The 22,742-nt window shown below is 38.5% G+C and overlaps 1 protein-coding gene across 1 annotated transcript in view; it reads right to left on the bottom strand.

Annotated features, from left to right (window-relative positions):
• The window catches only part of FBXL13 (F-box and leucine rich repeat protein 13), a 277,423-nt gene that overhangs the window by 38,591 nt on the left and 216,090 nt on the right, over nt 1-22,742 (bottom strand). The window contains exon 18 of the mRNA XM_030932545.1: nt 6,244-6,327. Within this exon, the coding sequence (XP_030788405.1) occupies nt 6,244-6,327 (84 nt within the window). The remainder of the gene's footprint in view (nt 1-6,243; nt 6,328-22,742) is intronic.

Genomic DNA, 22,742 nt, shown 5'->3' with positions numbered 1-22,742 from the left:
GCATTTGCTTATGACAGCCACAGAGTCAATGCTCACTGACGGTGGCTGTCCACCTGCCCAGCTAACCTGTAGCTCTTCTGTATGGCCTACACTCTCAGAATGGTGTTTATATATTTTAAATGGTAGACAAAAAAGCAAAAGAATAATAATATTTCATGATATGTGAAAATGATATGAAATACAAATTTTCAGTGTCCATAAATAAAGTTTTATTGGAATACAGCAACTCTCATTTATTTACATATTGTCTATGGCTGTTTCTATGCTCAATGGCAAAGCTGGGAAGTTGCGACAGAGACTGTATGGCCTGCAAAGCCTAAAACAGAAACTACCTGACCCTTCAAAACTTGACAGAAAAAAAAAAGCCTACCCCTGCTCTAGTGTGCAAGCTCCTGTCTGCTTCATAATTGTAGTCACTACAGGGGAATGAATTGTTGTGGGCTAAATGAATTGCTTAAGAAAACGTGGCCATGTAAGAGGCAGAATTGGAATAAAAATTAGGACTCTTGACAGCTAGTCCCACATTCCCTAAATTATATTATTACTTTTGCTATCAGAGAACTAATCCACACACTTCCACAGGAAAAAGAGCTTTGTCATCTAAATGGATGATTAATTTTTAAAATAAAATATAGATAAAAAGGTAATTCTTTAACACCCATTTTTTTTTTCTTTTTTTGAGATGCAGTCTCTCTCTGTCACCCAGCTGGAGTGCAGTGGTGCAATCTCGGCTCACTGCAACCTCTGCCTCCCGGGTTCAAGCGATTCTCCTGTTTCAGCCTCCAGAGTAGCTGGGACTAGAGGTGTGCGCCACTATGCCTGGCTAATTTTTTTGTATTTTTAGTAGAGACGGGGCTTCACCATGTTGGGCAGGCTGCTCTTGAACTCCTGGCCTCAGGTAATCCACCTGCCTTGGCCTCCCAAAGTGCTGCGATTACAGGTGTGAGCCACTGCACCTGACCAACAAACCAATTTTTATTACTTGCTTTGAATACTGACCATCATCTATTGGTTTTAGCCTAGAAATGTATAATCATATAGCATCTCTCTATACACAATTTGGGTGTAATAAATACATATACACATTGACATATATATATATGATGTAATATATACCAAGGTGTATACATATATTTAATTTACCTACATATACTAGACATAGATGTACATTTACATATATTTGCATGTAAACACACATATATGCACACTTTCACTGTATACACACCTGCCAGTCCTTTTGGTGCATCCTAATGAAACCTGATTTTCTCCCACTAATGACATTTCTTAATCAACTACTTCAACTAACACTGAAATAATTATAAATTTTTGTCTAGCTGCAAGATTTTCATTCAAAGATAATCTGCATAAAAAATACACATTTATGTGTATGGATATTATATAAACGTATTTATATTATGCTTCATTCTAGGAAAGGGGAATGAGAAATGCAAACTAGATTAAGAGTATAAAAAACAACCAGAGGCCAGGCACAGTGCCTCATCCCTGTAATTCCAGCAGTTTGGGAGGCTGAGGCAGGTGGATCACCTGAGGTCAGGAGTTCGAGATCAGCCTGGCCAACATGATGAAACCCATTTCTATTAAAAATACAAAAAATTAGCCAGGCGTGGTGGTGCGCACCTGTAATCCCAGCTACTCAGGAGGCTGAAGCAGGAGAATCACTCGAACCCAGGAGGCGGAGGTTGCAGTGAGTCGAGATCGTGTCATTGCACTCCAGCTTGGGCAACAAAAGCGAAACTCCGTCTCAGAAAAAAAGCAACCAGAGTAAATAATTGGATTTATTCCATTGGTTCTATCAAAACAACTTAGTAAGATGGAACTTCTAATATTTCTGTACTGTAACACTGCATTTAAGCCAATTCCTTTGCCATACTTGGCCATCTGTTATTTAACTGACCTCACAAAATCCTCAAGAAAACGATTTCTTAAGAAATGCTCAGTTACAGCTGCATCAAACATCTTCTCCAAAATGCCTTTCAAGAGCACTAAATAATTTTAGTGTAACATAATCATTGAATGTCTGTTCTCAGAAAAGAACTAAAGTTGGAGAAAGTAATTAAAGCCAGATCCTAAAAGTCAATACATCTGAGGCTCCAGACAATGACTCTGTATGTGCTGTGGTTTCCACTAAACACTAAAATGAGGTAATTTTTTATTCTTATTATGTTCACAACTCTTGCAAAACCTAACCAGGGTAAAAGATTTATTCATTTTTCTCATTAAGTGAATTATGTAGTGTATAAGTTTTCAATGTCTTATGCGAAAAACAGAATCTCTCCTATAGTTACCTTTTCTAAGTAATGAGAGAACATTCTTGATAAAGTGTGGATAATCGAAACATCTCAATTTACTCACCTTATTTTATTCTCTTTCCCTCTCTTTCTAAATCCAGGTAAGGAATCGTGAAATTCGTTTGTATGTCACTTTCTCCTCCCCCCGCTTTCTGTTCCCTTTTGGGACTTAATAATTGGGCTGGAGGAGGCAAGGGGAAAGATTACCACATGCCAGAAGTATGAACCTTGGAAGAGGTAAAACTGGTTAAAAGCCACAACACAGACACACACAGACACACACATACCGAAAGCAGGGAGGGGAAAAAGAGGGATGAGAAATGATGAAAAAGAAAAATTTCAGGGTTGAGGGTGAGGGGAGGGAACTCAGAGGACAGGTCAACAGGTGCAGCAAACCACCATGGCACACGCATACCTATGGAACAAACCTGCATGTTCTGCACATGTATCTTGTTTTGTTTAGAAAAAAATTAAGGAAAATAAAAGAAAAATTTCTTGTTCATGAACTTGAGAGTAGAACCACTAATCTTTTAGATTACTGAAAATAAATACATGTCAGTTTGTGAAAGATTAAATTGTTTTAAAGATAGGCCAGAAGTCAGCTGTATGGTCATATAGTTAGCAAATGGGTAAATGCTTTCGTCTACAATCTCAGAGCACCTAAAAATAGTACAAATTTTAGGCTCCAAAGAGTGAAAAGAAAAATGTCTGGACCCCACAGAATCAAAAAGAAATGACGGAAAACACTGGTCTCCTGATACTTAACATCAAACTTTGGTCAATACTCCTTCATCCCAAGGATGAGAGGAGCATCTAAAAATTAATCAATGATGCATATTAAGAGACTATGTCATCACCATGGTAGGTTTCAATATTCCTAAATGATTTCTAGTTACTGGTCAAATATAATTGGTATGAGAAATATAACCCAGTATTAAAAATGTTAATATTTTAAACTGTTTTTTCTAGTCTATCATCTTGTCAAAGATCTTTTGAAAGCCTGACTATATCATATTCATAGATAAAGCTTTGTATAAATGTATGTTTAACCCTTAAATTAATTGTAGCAGGTAAATCATGGCTTAACTTTAGAGGAATCTTTCAGCTTTTTCTCTTAGTAGGTTACATACATCTAAATGATTTGTAATCCTTTTTGTTATGAAAGAGTTACAATCTTTCCAACATGGAATTTTCTAGTCCTCTCTAGGATATGTGTTTTGTGTTCGTTTATTTAACTCTACAGTACTGAATATACTACCAGGCAGATTTCTTAGGGACTTCTTAGAACATCAGTACCCCTGGTCTAAAATTGGGAGACATTGACATTATGTGACACTAATGCTCCTTAAAGCAGATTCCCTTAAGTATGATTACATTGTTCAGACCCACTGAGAAACAGCAAAAATAATTTGAAAACATTTTTTCTCACTAAGCTGTCAATCAACCATTCAGAACAGCAGCTCTCCATTTCCACCTTTCATTTCCATAAAACTATTACTGAATTAGTTTGCTGAGAAGGTATAAGACTTTGAGCCAGTCATTTAAGCCCTCTTGGCCTTTGATGTAATCTTTTATTCCTACTGCCTTAACATTAGGGAGTTGCTTTTTTAGATGTTTCTAAGATTCTTTCAGCTCCAGAAGTTTAGAATTCAATGCTAGAGGTCTAGAGCATCTTTTGACCTGGAATCCTCTACAGCCCACCAGTTGAGATGGTATTTTAACATTCCTATTAGTCATGTTAAAACTTTTTGGAAAGTCTACTTCAAATTGACAGAGATAACTTCAGGTTTGCCATGCTCTGGGGACTTCTCAGCTTTTATTGCATTATCTTCCTACTTGTGGGATAAACCCTTTTACAGGTTTTTCTTTCTCTCTTTCTTCCCTCCCTCCCTCCTTCCCTCCTTCCTTCCTTCCCTTCCTTTCTTCCCTTTCCTTCCCCTCCTTCTCCTCCTCTTCTTCTTCTTCCTCCTCCTCTCCTCCTTTTCCTTCTCCTTCTCCTCCTCCTTCTTCTTCTTTCTTTCTCTCTCTCCCTCTCTGTCTCTTTCTCTTTCTCTCTCTCTTTCTATTTCTACTTTAGCTTCAGGTTTTTATGAGTGGTTGGGGTTTTAAACTCTCAAGGCACATTTATCTAGAACTGCCAATGTGTTTCAGTGCTTGCATTCCTAGGTTACTGCTTCCCTTCTTGTTCAATACATGTATGACAAATAACTTTGGGGTTTTTTCTAACAGCACATTGATATGCTTAAAGTGATGGAAAAATTACACTGTGGCTTGCTCACAGTATGTACTTTATGACTTCCTGCACATCACTCAAGATTAGGTCCAGGAATTTTACTTTTCTTGCAAGTTCTTGAAGAATCAATTGAGCATGTAATCGTTTATCCTAGCCAATTACTTATCTCATGCTTCCCATTCCCATAAAGGATGCTAGCAAGTATGTTTGAGTAACTTAAGTTCCTAACTGTTGAGTGTCTGGCATAATTTTTCAAACTCCCCCAATTTTCAATGATTAGATTCTGTAACATTTCTATCTACAGAATACTTTGTTTACATGAGAAGACTTTTACCACACTGCAGTTCATCACTCTCCATGTAAAATATCCCTGTTTGTTTTGAATCTGACATAAGGAAGGCAGACATTAGACAGGGAAAAATGGGAAAATAAATCTCAATCACTTTGGCTGTGGAGACCTAACTAAGAGCCTGGAGTTGAACTTAGTTCAACTAGGATCACTTATGTGCATTTCCAATCCATTTCTTTTTTTCTACTATGACCCACAAAATTTATTCAATTTGTACTTAAACTAAAAAGTTTCTGCACAGCAAAAGAAACAGCAGAGTAAACAGACAATGAACAGAGTGTGAGAAGATCTTCACAATCTATACATCTGACAAAGGACTGAGATCCAAAATCTACAACGAACTCAAACGAATTAGCAAGAAAAAAAAACAAACAATCCCATCAAAAAGTGGGCTAAGGACATGAACAGATAATTCTCAAAAGAAGATATACAAATGTCTAATAAACATGAAAAAAAAATGCTCAACATCACAAATGATCAGGGAAATGCAAATCAAAACCACAATGCGAAACCATCTTACTCCTGCAAGACTGGCCATAATCAAAATATCAAAAAATAATAAAAGTTGGCAGGGATGCAGTGAAAAGGGAACACTTCTGCACTGCTCGTAGGAATGTAAACTAGTACAGCCACTATAAAAAACAGTGTGGAGACTCCTTAAAGAGCTAAAAGTAGAACTACCATTTGATCCAGCAATCCCACTACTGGGTATCTACCCAGCGGTAAAGAAGTCATTGTACGAAAAAGATACTTGCACAGGCATGCTTATATAGCAGGACAATTCGCAATTGCAAAATTGGGGAACCAACCCAAATGTCCACCAATCAATGAGTTGATAAAGAATTGTGATTATACACACACACACACATATACACATACACACACATATATACATATATACATACACACACACATATATATTCCATGTGTACATGGAATACTGTTCAGCCATAAAAATGAAATAATTTGCAGTAACCCTGATGGAATTGGAGACCGTTATTCTAAGTGAAGTAACTCAGGAATGGAAAACCAAACACTGTATGTTCTCACTCATAATTGGAAACTAAGCTATGAGAATGCAAAGGAATATGAACGATGCAATGGATTTTGGGGACTTGGGGGAAAGGGTGGGAAATGAGTGAGGAATAAAAGACTACAAATTGGGTACAGTGTATACTGCTTAGGTGATGGGTGCACCAAAATCTCACAAATTACCACTAAAAAAACGTACTCATGTAACCAAACACCACCCATTCCCCAAAAACCTATGGAAATAAGAAATAAAGTGAATTAATCAATTTTTTGAAAAATTTCAATCTTAATTCTCTAACAGATGATCTTAATGATCTTACCTGAATTCCAACATCAGTGATTCTATAACACTCAGATACAGAAAGTTCCTTCAGTTTTTTATGTCTGGAAAGTACATTCAAACCCTAAAAATATTCAATATAAAGATCATTTTGTGATTATCATTTAGTATGGAATATATAGTTCCAATAACCATTTATACAAACTGACAATATAAAAAACCATTTATGAAAACTAAAAAATTTTAGCTGCTGTCATATTTCTTTACACTTAACAAATCATAAGACCACTTAGGTTAGACAATGCCATTAAGTAAAATTTTCAGGTTGTCTCTAATGTTTTGCAAAAGCTTTTATGGAATCCCAGAGTCAGAAAACTCCCTTAGGAGGTTATTATCTTGCCACTTGTTTCCAGATAAATGTTATCTGAATCAATATAAACAAATCCAACTTACTAATTTATTTTGAAGACACTTCATGTGGATAAAGAACCTATTTGTTAATATATTTTTATTTATGCCTAACCAAAACATCTTAAAGTCTTTAGCTCATTTTATAATGATTAATCCTTTGAAGAGGAAGAGAATAGATCTTTATATAAAGGCCTAGAGACAGATAATCATTCAGTAATAGACCACTTCTTTTTCAGATTAAAAGCCTTGGATTTTTTTAATTTAAAAAAAGAGATTGCACTTCTAGCCTTAATTTTTTTATGTGTGATTGTGTTGTCCCATTTCTCAGTATTTTTTCCCCAAATTTACTGGCACAACACTCAGATAAGGAACTGACGAATGTGGCTTATTAATGCCATCATTCTGTTTTTTAATCAGGATCACATTACTTTTATGTAATCCCATACAATGTGCTTCCTAAACTACGTGGACAAGAGAAGGGTTGTTCCCACCCCCGCCATTCTATGATTCCAGGGCTGGCTGGCAGGGAAAATACCAGAAATGACACATAGATTTGTCCTTTTTTATATTTTATTTGCAGGATTGGTTTATATTTTATTGATCTTAAATACAACATTTGGACCACAGTTGAAAATGGGCTATGCAAATATTATATCTTGGTTTTTTTCTGGTTTTTTTTTTTTTTTTTTTTAATTCCCAATGCACAGATTGGGCCTTCTCATTTAAAAAAAAAAAAAGTCTGGATTAAGGAAAATGTGTTTTATTTAAGCCTCTGCTTAAACTATGATTTCTAATTTCTTTTAATGGTATTGCATACCACTCCAAAACAAAATCTGTGAATTCTTTTAACTTTTTAAAAACTTTTATTTGCATTTATTTTATGCTGAATTTATTCCTGTGCCATAAGTTTTTATTTGTTTGTTCAGTTTCTTCAGGAATATATTTTTCTTCTATGCAACCTCATTCTTTCAATTTTATTGTTGACTGTGGATCTTTTGCTAGGAACCCATTATGTTTTCTGCCTCCCTGTTTCAAAACAAAGTCTGACCAAACCCTGTGGAGCCATCACATGTGGTCTGGGTTCCAGATGTGGATGCTATTTTATTCATGTTAAAAGAATTGGAAGAGTTTAGATATTCCCCAATAGAATCCAAATTGTTTGAACACAAATATCAAGTAAAAGATGCAAAGTTTGTCTCTTTACCCTATACTTGATAATAGCTAAGTATGTTTTAGTATCCTATAGAAAATTTGTCCTATGAAACTGTCTCTGAAGTTTTCACTTAGATTTCACTTTTATGTAGTCAAGTTAGAATTTTTTAAGATGAGCCATAAATGAAGAGCATTTGCTAAATATGACATATAACAGCATATATGCTCCTTACTACTTTATTCAAAATCATTAAAAATTAAAATATTAAGATGGAATGCCATGTCTCATCACTGTAATTGTTCATTAAAACATATGGCCTAAAAATTGAATAGATCAACATTATTAGCCATTAGATAAATGCATAATGACATACCACAACATACTTACTGGGATGGCTATAATTTAAAATACAGATAATAAAATGCATTGATGAGGATGTGGACAAATTGGATATACTGCTAGTGGAAATGTAAAATAAGCCAGCCATTTTGGAAAACAGTCTGGCATTTCCTCAAAAATTAAACATAGAGTTATAATATGACCCAGCAATTCTACTCCTAGGTTTATACCCAAAAGCAGTGAAAACATATGTTTACAAAGACTTGTACCTGAATGTTTATAGCAGCACTGTTTATAATAAAATCCATGCATTCTTCAATAAATGGTGCTGGGAGAACTTGATATCTGTATATAGAAGAATGAAACTAGACTCCTGTATCTCCATATACAAAAATAAACTCAAAATAGATCAAAGACTTAAAGATAAGACCGGAAACTATAAAGCTATTAGAAGAAAACATAGGGGGAATGCTTCAGGACATTGATCTTGGCAAAGATTTTATATAGCTAAGACTTCAAAACCACAAGTAACAAAAACAAAAATAGACAAATGGGATGATATCAAACTAAAAAGATTATACACAACACAGGACACGATCAACAAAGTAAAGAGACAACCTATAGAATGGGAGAAGACCTGTGTAAACTAGTCATACAACAAAGGACTAATATCCAGAATATACAAGGAACTCAAACAACTCAACAGCAAATAAACAAATGATCTGATTAAAAAGTGGACAAAGGAACCAAGCAGACATTTCTCAAAAGAAGACATATGTGAGGGCGATGTGGCTGTGATACCTGTCACCCCATTGATCGCCAGGGTTGATTCAGCTGATCTGGCTGGCTAGGCAGGTGTCCCCTTCTTCCCTCACTCTTCCATGTGCGTCCCTCCCCAAAGCTGCATGCTCAGTCAAAGAGGATAGCTAACCCTGATGGAGGAGGATATGGGTTATTGGTCTGGGGTATACAAGTAGCTGCACTTCCCTGCTTGAACCTCCAAACAACCTCTTAAGAAGACATACAAATAGTCAACAAATATATGAAAAATCATCATCAGGGAAACATACATCAAAACCACAATGAGATGTCATCTCACCCCAGTTAGAATGACTATTTTCAAAAAGACAACAAATAGTGCTGGTGAGGATGCAGAGAAAAGAAAACTCCTATATAGTGTTGGTGAGAATATAAATTAATACAGCGATTTGGAAAACAGCATAGAGATTTCTCTAAAAACAGAACTATCATATGATCCGGCAATCTCACTACTGGGTGTTTACCCAAAGGAAAGGAACTCAGTGTATCAAAGGGATACCTGCACTCCCATGTTTACTGCAGCACTACTCACAATAGCTAAGATATAGAATCAACCCAAATGTTAATCAACAGACAACTGGATAAAAAAAAAAAAATGTAGTATAGATACACAGTGGAATACTATTCAGCCACAAAAAAAAGAATGAAATCCTGTCATTTGCAGCAACATGGATGAGCCTGGAAGACATGATGTTAAGCAAAATAAGGTAAGCACAGAAAGATAAATACCACATGTCCTCACTTGTGGGAGCTAAGAAAAAGTAGAGTACAATTGTGGGAATTAGAGGATGGGAAGAGTGGCAGGGAGGGAGGATGGAGATTGGTTGGTTAACAATTTCAAAATCATAGTTTAAAAGGAGGAATGAGTTCAGGTATTCTGCAGCACTGTGGGGTGAATATAGTTAATCATAATTTATTGTATATTTTCAAAAAACTAGAAGAGAGGATCTTTAATGCTCACAACACAAAGAAATGATAAATATTTGAGGTGATGGATGCTAATTACCATGATTAGATCATTACATAAGGAAATAACACTCTGCATTCCACAAATATGTACAATTATTATGTGTCAACTAAAAAGAAAAAAGTGGAAACAACCCAAGTGCCTATCAGTTGATGAAAGAATAAATACAATATGTTATGTCCACACAACAGAATATTGTTTGGTAATAAAAGTAGTACTGATGCATGCTACTCTATGAATGAAACCTGAAAACGTCATCCTAAGTAAAAGAAGACAGACCCAAAAGGCCACCTATTGTTTGATTCCATCTGTATGAAGAAGAGTCCAGAACAGGCAAATATATAGAAACAGAAAGTAGATTAGCAGTTGCCTAGAGTGGGCTCAGGGTGGGACAGGCATAAGGAGTGACTGCTAATGGGAAGTGCTTTTCTTTTGGGGAGTGAAGAAAATGTTCTGGAATTAGATTCTAGTGGTGGTTCCACCACAAACATACTAAAAACCACTGAATTGTATACTTTAAATTGGTGAGTTTTATGGTACGTGAATTATGTCTCAATAAAAAATGTTCAAAAAAAGATTGATGTAATAATTGCATAAGTAAATAAAACTCAGAAAATATTCCTACAGCATCCTTCAGTCCAAGATGAATATAGATATTACCCACTTTTAATATATTTTTGTTAGCAACTTCAGACCTTGATGACCAAAATATTAGCAAAACAGGGAGCAAGAGATGTCACCATGCTCATGTGTTAGACAAGTAACTTGAAGCCCTTTCTCCTGGAAGTAAACACATCTTTGTAACTGAGCAGCAACAAATTGAGCCGGCAGAGATGAGGTCTCCACTAAAAATTGCCTCATGCTGGTTACAGGAGACCAGTGAATTCCACTGCTGAATAAGTGAAATACACTATTTCAGGCAACAGGATTCACTTTTAATGTTTTTTTCTTTTTTATTCAGAAGCTTTTTAGTTTAGTGACCTAAAGAATGTCAGAGCCAGAAAGGTAAATATTCTATTTGGCACTGTGAGGTTCATAAATGCTCCAAATTAGGAGGTGTTCTCTGAAACAAGTGACATTTACATTTTACAGATTTCTGGTGCCAAGGTTTTAGCCCTGGGAGGGACAGGAAGAGTGGAGTGGGAAGAGTACAGTGGGAAGACAAGCCAAAAATGAGGAGGCAAGAGGTAATAGCAAGATAGACTGACTCGGCCTCAGTGGGGCAAAAGGCAGATTGATGCTTACCTTTCAGGAAAACCGTGGCATCACTGCAATGGAAATCGTCCTTGGTCTCCCTCATAAGTCAGCAAAATTCATGAATGCCTTTACTGGAGAGAGGTTTTGCTTTTATTTTCCCACAGCATAAAAAGGGACTACATTTTATGGTCAGGTGAAGTGCAGAGGAAAGCAGCTGGAGTGGTGGCCTGGGGAAGTCACCAGCATTACAGGTTGCATGAGAATGCGAGGCACCAGAAATTCATAGGAATCCTAGGGAACACTTTGCTCCTCCATCGCTAATGGAATTAAGGGGCCTGAATCTTAGGGGCCCAGGAGTCCTGAGTGGAAAATTGGCTTCATTATATCTCCAGTATCAGGTTCATTGAGGGGCATATCAAGACATAAGGCTCAAAAGGAAGCAGGCAGCAAGTCACAAGAACCTTGTACATTATTCTAAGGAATCTGGACTTCATCCTATGCAACAGAGTTAAACAACTTTCTCTCTCTAGGGAATATGAGTTGGTACATAAGTCACTATAATGAGGTTCCTTATGTACCAACTCATTCTCTACAGAAGGAATAAAGTATGTGTTTCAAGAGAGCTATAGGGACCACACAGCAGGGAATGAATGCTTCCAGTTGGAAGAAACAGGTGGCAGTCTAGAAAAGAGTTTCACAGAGGAAGGAGATTTTGAATCAAGCCTTAAAGATTAAGTATCATTTTGACAAGTGAAACAATGGGAACAGTGTTTCAGGCTGAGGAAACAGCCTGAACAGAGGCTTCATGTGGAAAGTGTGAGTTGTTGGGAAGTAGTTCAGTTTGGGGTCACTGGGAGTAGTGGGAGGGAAGATGGAACACTGCCAGGAACAGACACATCACACAGACATTTGAAAGCAGACAAATCCTTGAACACGACACTTTCCCCACACTTTTTCATCTGGAATTGTTTAGCTGATGTACATAGACAACAGCAATGAACTAGTTACCAAATATTGGAATGCTCTGTGTGTGTCTGTGTGTGTGTGGGTGTTATGTACTTACTATACGGCTGAGTCATACTACATCTGGCTTAGACTATCACCAACATAAACAGAAAACATGCTTCTCCAACTCTCTATTTTGAAAATACTCAAATGTACAGAAATGTTTAAAGAATAGTTACAAAGAATACCGACATACCCTTTACATAAATTCACCAATTATTAACATTTTGCCACATTTATTTAGTTAAGTGTATATATGAACATACATATTTTATTTATATATATGTATGAACAAAGTTTTTATACATATGCATAGTTTATATATATATAGTTATATATAGACACACACATGTATATACACACAAATATACATAAATTTCTCTGAACTACTTGAAAATAAGTTTCAGATATCATGATGCTTTATCCCTGAATATTTCATGTGCATCTCCTTAGGAATAAGGATATTTTCCTATGTAACTATATAGTATTATTATGTATATATAGTATAGACATATATAGCATTATGACACCCAAGAAAATTAACAGTAATACCATAGTATCTCGTACAAAGTCAACATGCACATTTTTTTGTATCCAAGACCCAATTTGTGCATTGGATTTGGTTATCATGTCTTTTTAGTCTTTTTTTATTTTTATTTTTATTTTATTTTTTTTTTTTTATTTTTTTTTTTTTTGAGACGGAGTCTCGCTCTGTCGCCCAGGCTGGAGTGCAGTGGCCGGATCTCAGCTCACTGCAAGCTCCGCCTCCCGGGTTTACGCCATTCTCCTGCCTCAGCCTCCCAAGTAGCTGGGACTACAGGCACCCGCCAACTCGCCCGGCTAGTTTTTTGTATTTTTTAGTAGAGACGGGGTTTCGCCGTGTTAGCCAGGATGGTCTCGATCTCCTGACCTCGCGATCCACCCATCTCGGCCTCCCAAAGTGCTGGGATTACAGGCTTGAGCCACCGCGCCCGGCCTTTTATTTTTATTTTAAGACATTGACTTTTTTTAAGGATCTAGGCCAGTTATTATGTAGTGTCTCACATTCTGTATTTGTCTAATTGTCCCTTATGATTAGATTCAAGGTAAACTTTTTTTTGCAAAAATACTCCTGAATTATTATAGCATCCCATTGGGAGGCACATATGTCCAGTTGTTCCACAACTGGTGATGCTGTTGGGCCACTTGGTTCAGAAGATGACTACCATAGATCTCTTCATTAGAAGAGGTACCCCTTTTTATTTCAAAAGTAATTTGTTGAGATGTTATAGTACACACAGAATATTCTGCAAACATGAGAAGTGTTTGTTATAAAGAATATATAGTAACATACTTAGGTTCAAAAAGCAGTATACAAAATTACATCTGCAGGCTGGGCACGGTGGCTCATGCCTGTAATCCCAGTACTTTGGGAGGCCAAGGTAGGTGAATCACCTGAGGTCAGGAGTTCAAGACCAGCCTGGCCAACATGGCAAAATCCCATCTCTACTAAAAATACAAAAATTATCTGGGCATGGTGGCAGGTGCCTGTAATCCCAGCTACTTGGGAGGATGAGGCAGGAGAATCGCTTGAACCTGGGAGACAGAAGTTGTAGTGAGCCAAGATCATGTCACTGCACTCCAGCCTGGATGATAGAGTGAGACTCTGTCTCCAAAAAAAAGGAAAAGATCACATCTTCATACGTGTGTGTATAGTGTATGCATGTGTGTACAGTGTATGCATATGTGTATTAAAAGAAATGGACATTTTGGGCAGGGCGCAGTGGCTCACACCTGTAATCCCAGCACTTTGGGAGGCCACGGTGAGTGGATCATGAGGTCAGGAGTTCAAGACCAGCCTGGCCAATATGGTGAAACCTCATCTATACTAAGAATACAAAAATTAGCCGGGCGTGGTGGTCCACGCCTGTAGTCCCAGCTACTTGGGAGGCTGAGGCAGAAGAATTGCTTGAACCCCAGAGGCGGAGGTTGCAGTGAGCAGAGATTGCGCCACTGCACTGCAGTCTGGGCGACAGAGGGAGATTTCGTCTCAAAAAAAAAAAGAAAAAAAAGAAAAAAAAGAAATGGATATTTTGGAGGGTGGGCAATGATACATTTTTTCATTATCCATATTTCTTTTAGTATTATTAATGTTTGTGAAAATAGCATAATTTGGAGGAGAAAAACCCAATATGTAAGTCTCTTATTGAATATTTTTGTATATCAACAAGGAAGTATATAAAATATTAACACTAGGCTTTATTTCTTTATACAAAGCCACACAGTTCTGGTTAGTTTACTTTCTATTCTAAACCAACTATCAGCACAAATGCACTAATATTCAAGCAAAGTACTCAGCTATGAATGTTAACATGTACAAGTATTATATACATAGATGAACAGTTTTACTTTACAAATGATGGATACTGCTCTATCTTCATATTACTTGACCCGGCTTTGAAGCTTGCCTCTGCTGACCATCGCCTGCTTTTTGAAATAGCATCTTCCTTGTTTCTCATGATATTACTCTGACCTCTTTCTCCACCTACTTCTCTGGATGTTCGTTTTCAGTTTCCTTTGTAGGTTCATCTTTCATATCTATCCAATACATACTGATGTTTCCTGGAGCTTGGAACTTGATCTTCTCTTCTCTTTCTATCTCTCAACCATGGGTTTGACCACTTCAGCCATCTCTAGATCTAGCCCAGATCTCTCTCCTGAGCTACAGATCTTGTTCGCTAACTGATAACTAGACATCTGAATGTGTCATCGGCCCCTCTAACTCAACACTGTTACTTTCAGAGGACTAGAATTCAAACTGGAAGCCATGAGATTTCACTGAGCTCTTCCTATTCTTTCTGCTAGCTTCAGTCAGGAGTCTGGTGAAAGATGAATGCTTGTGATGGACTTTCCTTTAAGTACATTGCTCCTTCCTCTGCACTTTGTACCTTTACGACCCTCTTTATAGGGCTCCAATTTCTCTATATGGGAAATCTATATAACCTAGGGTATTTGATATTTGAATTCAGGATATTGGAAAATGCACTCTATGAAATAAGATGGAATGGGGCACCCAGGACTCCAGGATGTAGTTATTGGGGGTATAGATCATGGGAAATCTAAAAAGGCCCCCGACAGTCAGTAAACATAAGAAGGCTTCTTTCATGCCTTTTTGTTGTTTTTAAGGATAAAACAGGGTATAAGTTTTTGCTGTGATAGAGGGTATAAAACTGGAGGGGGATGGTATTGAAAATCCTGTGTAAGTTTTCTTTCAGAAATGCTTGAATTTGAACACACTGAATTCCTATGGTTCCAGGGATCCTGAGGAAAACAAAGCAAAGTAAAACAAAACAAAAACAAAGATTCCAAAAGTCAGATGGGTGGTTGTCTTCTCTGTCACCCAGAATCAAAGGGGCCCATAGTAAAGAGAGATGTGCTAGTACTAGTATTAAAAATGTCCAAAATGGAATTCAGCATCTTGTCTCCATGCCCTAATCATTATCCTAGGTTCTTTTCCTAGTTCATGGCACCACCATATTCACAACTGACCAAATAAAAAAACTGAGCATTGTGTATGTCTCCTCTCTGCCTCCCTGTTCCCCATATTCAGCCAATCACTAAGCCCTACAAAAGCCACCTCCTAAATATCTCTCAAATCTGCTGCCACCATCAAAACCTCATGATTTCTGGCTGTCATTGCAATTGCTCATTCCTTCTTCAATAGATCATCCGCACTGCCACCAGAGTTATGTGTCTTGTGCACAAATCTGTCCTATTCTTCTACTCAGAGTTCTTCAGTGGCTCCTACTACATACTGCATGTAGCCTGAATTGCTGTGCAGGGCACTCAAGGCCACCCAAATTCTGCCCTCCATCTCTTTCTCCAGCCCCATCTCCCACCACATCTCCTCTCTTCTCCGGCCATGCTCAGACAGAACTGAGTCATCTGTGGATCCCAACACATAACTCTCCTCATGCCTCCAGGCCTGCTCACCTGCTTCTTCCTCCAGCTTTCACCTCAAAAGCTGAAAAGCTTCCCTTGACTCCTCCACAGAGACAATAGAGACAAGTGTTCTTTTTTTTTTTTTAAGATAGAGTCTTGCTCTTGTCGCCCAGGCTGGAGTGCAATGGCGCGATTTCAGCTCACTGCAACCTCCGCCTCATGGGTTCAAGCGATTTTCCTGCCTCAGCCTCCCAAGTAGCTGCGACTACAGGTGCCCGCCACCATGCCCAGCTAATTTTTGTATTTTTAGTAGAGATGGGCTTTCACCATGTTGGCTAGGCTGGTCTTGAACTCCTGACCTCAGGTAATCCACCCACCTCGACCTCCCAAAGTGCTGGGATTACAGGTGTGAGCCACCGCGCCCAGTCAAGTGTTCATTTTCTAACTTATCCATGCTATTGTGGTGCAATGCCTCCATCTCCTTTTCAGCAAATAAATCTCATTATGTCATAATTCAAATAAATAATCACTAAGATGCATTGAGTGCTTGCCATGTGCCAGTTTACATGCACTGCCTTACTTAATCCTCATAACAACACTGTGAGGTAGGTAATATTATAATCACCATTTTAAAGAGAAGGATGGAGGTACAGAGAAATTGAGTAACTTGCCTGCGGTCTCAAAGTGCCGTGACACCAGCCAAGATATGAACCCATACTCTGAACTCATACTTTTAGTAACTTTTAACTATACAGTGGTGTTGCTTTTCTTGTTGTTATTTTGTCATTAGACTGTACCTTGCAACCAGTACTCTGTCTTTCAGTTTGGTACTCCCAGAACTTAACAATGTGTATGATATATAGTCGACAATTAGTAAATATTTGTTGAGTGAATCGGTCTACTTATAAAATTATTTATTTATATGGACTCATTTTTCTCTTATCTTGCTGGCATATTCTCAGAATTTTTGGATGAAAAGTATTTCCATTTGGAATTGTTTGAATCAGGACTTACATTTCACATGCTTCTTTCTGAAAGATTTGCTCTGTTTGGTATTGCATACCACATTCTCTCAGAGATGAAGAACAAAAGTTATACTTGGAAATATGTATTATCTCAATTAGCACATCCTCCTTCTAAATTCACTGATAATACTGTCACGTACAATGTTCTCGAAAATTTATCTTCATCTCCCAAGCGATCTTCCCTTTTCTACTCTAGTTAGTAATTAGGATTTTATAAATATAATGTACATTTTCTTCTCAATCATTTTATTTATTTTTATTTGTTTGGTTTTGTTTGAGATGGAGTTTCGCTCTATAGCCAGGCTGGAGTGTAGTGTCACGATCTTGGCTCACTGCAACCTCTCCCTCCCGGGTTTAAGCAATCCTCCTGCCTTAGCCTCCCGAGTAGCTGGGACTACAGGCACGTGCCACCACACCTGGCTAATTTTTGTGGGTTTTTTTTTAGTAGAGACGGGGTTTCACCATGTTGGGCAGGATGGTCTCGATCTCTTGACCTTGTGATTCGCCCGCCTTGGCTTCCCAAATACTCCCTGGGATTACAGGGTGCGCCACTGCTCCCAGCTGATTTTATTTTAATTTTTAAGAGACAGTGTCTCGCTGTATCACCCAGGCTGATCTCAAACTGCTGAGCTTAAGGGATCCTCCAGCTTCAGCTTCCTCGGTAGCTGGAACTACCAGTCTTCTCAATTATTTTTGTTTATTTCTACTTAATCAATTGTTAGTATGAATTTTGTAATCACATTTCTTTTGAAAATGTATCAACCTCTCTGACCTAATTTATTGACCTACAAGTCTAAAGGAAAGCAAGCTTTGATCACCACACAGAAATAGATTCTGTATTGTGATGCTCATAGAAGGAAGGAAAATTGGCATCTCTGTTATCTGGAAGTAGATCACCTGGCCTTGAGACTGCTTGCCTCCTACCTAATGGAGGTAGACAGGAGAGTCATGCTGCCAAAGATCCATCTTGAGGGAAGTGACAGGCTCAAGTTGGTCACTTCTGTTTGCAGCGTTTTTAGTAGGCACTTTGCTAGAAACAGGAGACAAGGGACCATAACCTCTGTGAGAAGGAACCACTATCACTGCGCGATGGGACCAGCAGATTCATATAAGGCCACTGGCTGGAGAGAAGGGCCTGAGGAGAACTAGGAGAGGTCCAGCTCCATACGAAAAAAACCAAAAGCCCATAATTGGGCAGACTTCTTGTTATGTACTTTTTGAAAATCCATGGCAAATCTATTTGTCTCTGAACTACCCTGCTTCCTTTCAACTCTCATTCTTCCTATTTCTTGAATCCCAAGTGATTTCATGTGTTTCCTGCTTTAGAGGCTTTGCTTCCCTGGACTCAGGCTTTATTTGTGTGTGTATTCCATGCAGATGGGTGGTCTCTTTCAAGTGTATCATCAGATTTAAGACACGCAGCTGTAAGTGCTTTCACTCCAGCCCAGACCATAGCTGAGACAATGTGGAATTTAAAGAAGCCTTAAGTGTTTTGTTAAGAGGAAGGAAATCGTGCCAGATTCATTCATTCACTCACTGATCAAACATTTTGTGTGCCTCCTATGAACTAGGCATCTTGCTAGGCATCCCAAAGACGGGATGATCCAGTCTCTTCCCTTGGGAAGCTTACAGTGCTATAGGGAGACAGGCATGGAACAGATACTAGAATATAACGAGCTGATTGCTTCAGTAGAGACATACAGAAAGTGCAGTGGAAACACAAAGTAGGAGATCCTAAGCCTGCCCAGAAATTCTAGGAAAACTTCCCCACAGCTGAAACTTAAGAGATAAGCAAGGCCAAGCATGACAGCTGACGCCTATCGTCCCAACACTTTGGAAGGCCGAGGCAAGAGGATCACTTGAGTCCAGGAGTTTCAGCCCAGTCTGGGGAACATAGCAAGACCCAATCTCTACACAATAAAAATTGAAAAATCAGCCAGTCGTGATGGTGTGTGCCTATAGTCCCAGCTACTTGGGAGGCTGAGGCAGGAGGATCGCTTGAGCCCAGGAGGTTGAGGCTGCAGTGAGCTATGATGATGCCACTGCACTCTGGACTAAGTGACACAGAAAGACTCTGTATCCAAAAAAAACCCAAACAAACAAACAAAAAAAAGAAGAATTTACTAGGCGGACAAGTAGGGGACAGGGTGTTTCAGACAGAGGGAATAACTTGTAGAGATGGGGAAACAAGAACACAGCATGTTTGAGGAGCTGTAGGAGAGTCAGTTCTGTGTCTCTGGAGCTGAGGATGAGAGGCAGGAGTCAACTGGAAGTAGGGCTGCAGGGGTGGGCAAGGGCCACCTCAGGAAGAGCTTGCTCTACCAGCCCATTGATACTGTAAGCAGCGTGGAGTCCCCAAGGAACTCCAAGCCAGGGAGTGATAGGCTCAGAAAGATGGATGGATGGATAGATAGATAGATAGATAGATAGATAGATAGATAGATAGATAGATAGACAGATATAATTTTTTTTTTTTTTGAGACAGAGTCTCGCTGTGTCAAACAGGCTGGAGTGCAGTGGTGCGATCTCAGTTCACTGCAAGCTCCGCCTCCCAGGTTCACGCCACTCTCCTGCCTCAGCCTCCTGTAGCTGGGACTACAGGCGCCCACCACCACACCTGGCTAATTTTTTTTTATATTTTTAGTAGAGACGGGGTTTCACCGTGTTAGTCAGGATGGTCTCGATCTCCTGATCTCATGATCCACCTGCCTCGGCCTCCCAAAGTGCTGGGATTACAGGCATGAGCCACCGCGCCCAGCCAGATATTTTTTAAGCTTTGCTTTTTACTGACACAAAATAATTGTGCCTATTTATGGGATACAGTGTGATGTTTCAACACATGTAGACATTGTGTAATGATCAAATCAGAGTAATTAGCATATCTGTCACCTCACTGATCATTTATTCCTTTGTGGTGAGCGCATTTAGACTCCTTTCTTCTAGCTACTTTGAAATATACAATAATACATTATTGTTAACTACAGTCACCCTTCCATGCGATAGAACACCAGAACTTATTCCTCCTATCTCACTGTAACTTTGTACCTATTGACCAACCTCTCCTCATCTCCCCTCACTGTCAGGCCTCTGAGCCCAAGCTAAGCCATCCTATCCCCAGCGTCCTGCATGTGTACATCCAGATGGCCTGAAGCAACTGAAGATCCACAAAAAAAGTGAAAATAGCTTAACTGATGACATTCCACCACTGTGATTTGTTTCTGCTCCACCTTAACCGATCAATATACTTTGTAATCTCCCCTGCCCTTAAGAAGTTTCTTTGTAATTCTCCCCACCCTTGAGAATGTACTTGGTGAGCTTCATCCCCTGCCCCTAAAACATTGCTCTTAACTTCACCGCCTATCCTAAAACCTATAAGAACCAGTGATAATCCCACCACCCTTTGCTGACTCCTTTTACGGACTCAGCCCGCCTGCACCCAGGTGAAATAAACAGCCATGTTGCTCACACAAAGCCTGTTGGTGATCTCTTCACACGGACACATGAGACACTCACCACTCCCTCCCCAGCCTCTGGTAACCACTATTCTCCTCTCTACTTCTGTGAGATCCCCTTTTTTAGATTCCGCATATGAGTGAGATCATGAGATATTTGTCTTTCTGTGCTTGGATTATTTCATTTAACACAATGTCCTTTAGGCTCATCCATGTTGTCACAAATGAAAAGATTTCATGCTTTTTGGGCTGAATAGTATTCTATTGTGCATATATATATCACATTTTTTTAATCCATTCATCCATTGATGGACACTTCGGCTGATCGTATATACTGGCTGCAGTGCACATGGGAGTGCATATATCTCTTTGACATACTGATTTAAATTCCTTTGTGGGTTTTTTGTTGTTGTTTTGTTTTATTTTTGAGATAGTCTCACTCTGTCACTCAGGCTGGAGTGCAGTGCTTCAGTAGCTCACTGCAATCTCTACCTCCTAGGTTCAGGCAGTTCTCATGCTTCAGCCTCCCAAGTAGCTGGGATCACAGGTATGCACCACCATGTCCAGCTAATTTTTGTATTTTTAGTAAAGACAAGGTTTCGCCATGTTGGCCAGGCTAGTCTTGAACTCCCGGCCTCAAGTGATCTGCCTACCTCGGCTTCCCAAATTGCTGGCATTGCAGGCATGAGCCTCTGTGCCTGGCTTGATTTCATTTCCTCTGGATATATAACAAGTAGTAGGATTGCCGGATCATATGATAGTTCTATTATTAATTTTCTGAGGGACCTCAATAATGTTTCCACAATGGCTGTACTAATTGTAATTTCGATCAACAGTCTATAAGAGTTCCCCTTTCTGCATATCCTCGCCTGCATTTGTTACTTTTTGCTTTTTGATAATAGCCATTCTAACTGGCGTGAGGCGACAGCTCATTGCAGTTTTGATTTGCAGTTCCCTGGTGTTAATGACGTTGAGTTTGTCTTCATGTACCTGTTGGCCGTACACATGTATGTCTTCTTTTGATAAATGCCTATTCAGGTCTTTTGCCCATCGGATTATTTGTTTTTCTGCTATTGAGTTGTTTGAGTTCCTTGTATATTCTGGATATTGAACCCTTGTCAGATAAGCATAGTTTGTAAACATTTTCTCCCATTCCACAGGTAGTCTCTTCACTCTGCTGACTGTTTCCTTTGCTGTACAGAAGCTCTTTAGGTTGATATAATACCATTCTTCTATTTTTTTTCTTTTGTTGCCTGTGTTTTTAAGGTACCATCCAAAAGAATCTTTGCCCAAACCAATGTCCTGAAGTGTTTCGTCTATTCTTTATTCAAATAGTTTCATATTTCTGGCTCTTACATTTAAGTCCTTAATCCATTTTGAGTTGATTTTTGTATACGGTGAGAGATGGGAATCTAGTTCTATTCTTCTGCATGTAGCTATCCAGGTTTTCCAGCAACATTTATTAAAGAGAATGTTCTTTCCCCAATGTGTGTTCTTGGTGCCTTTTTCAAAAATCAGCTTGCTAGAAATGTGTGGGCTTACTTCTGGTTTCTCTATTCTGTTCCACTGGTCTGTGTGTCTGTTTTTATAGACAGACTGAGATTTGCATGCTGGAAGCTAACCCTGCAGCAAAAGTGAGTACGAGAAATAGTGCTTGAACTAAGCCAGGGGCAGTGGGGATGGAGAGGACACAGATGGGCAGTTATAAGAAATGATTAGACTCTACCAATGACTATTAAAGTTCTCACATTGGCTTCTTTCTATTTTAGTATAGTATTTAGTAATAGATTTTTTGGCTAGAAATAGCTGAAACTAGATAGCCTTATAACACATACAATTAAAACTAACATGGAAACAGCATGCCAATATTCAATTAGAGTTCTTCTTTTTGCAATTCAATTTGAAAATAATCTGTATGCTGTCAGTAATTTAAGACCCATTATTACTGTAATAATATAACAGGTAACACTCCCCTAGGGAACTATGCTGTAATGTGGCAGAGATAATATACAACACATTAGGAACTAAACGACACTTACTTATTTTTTAAAAATCTAGAGACATTGACATCACCATATGATTTATGTTTTCTTAAAGAATGAATCCGTAATACAAACCCATTGATATTGCCTTGAAATGATCTAGATTGAGAAGTGTGATTTTCTGATAATTATGGACATGACCAATATTTATAATAGAAAAAATAATGTCATAAATGTAAAAACTGGCACTATTAACTTATGTCAAGAT

This window comes from Rhinopithecus roxellana, chromosome 6 (genome assembly GCF_007565055.1).
Source record: "Rhinopithecus roxellana isolate Shanxi Qingling chromosome 6, ASM756505v1, whole genome shotgun sequence".
NCBI lineage: Eukaryota > Metazoa > Chordata > Mammalia > Primates > Cercopithecidae > Rhinopithecus > Rhinopithecus roxellana.
This window is presented reverse-complemented; position numbering and strand designations above follow the sequence as displayed.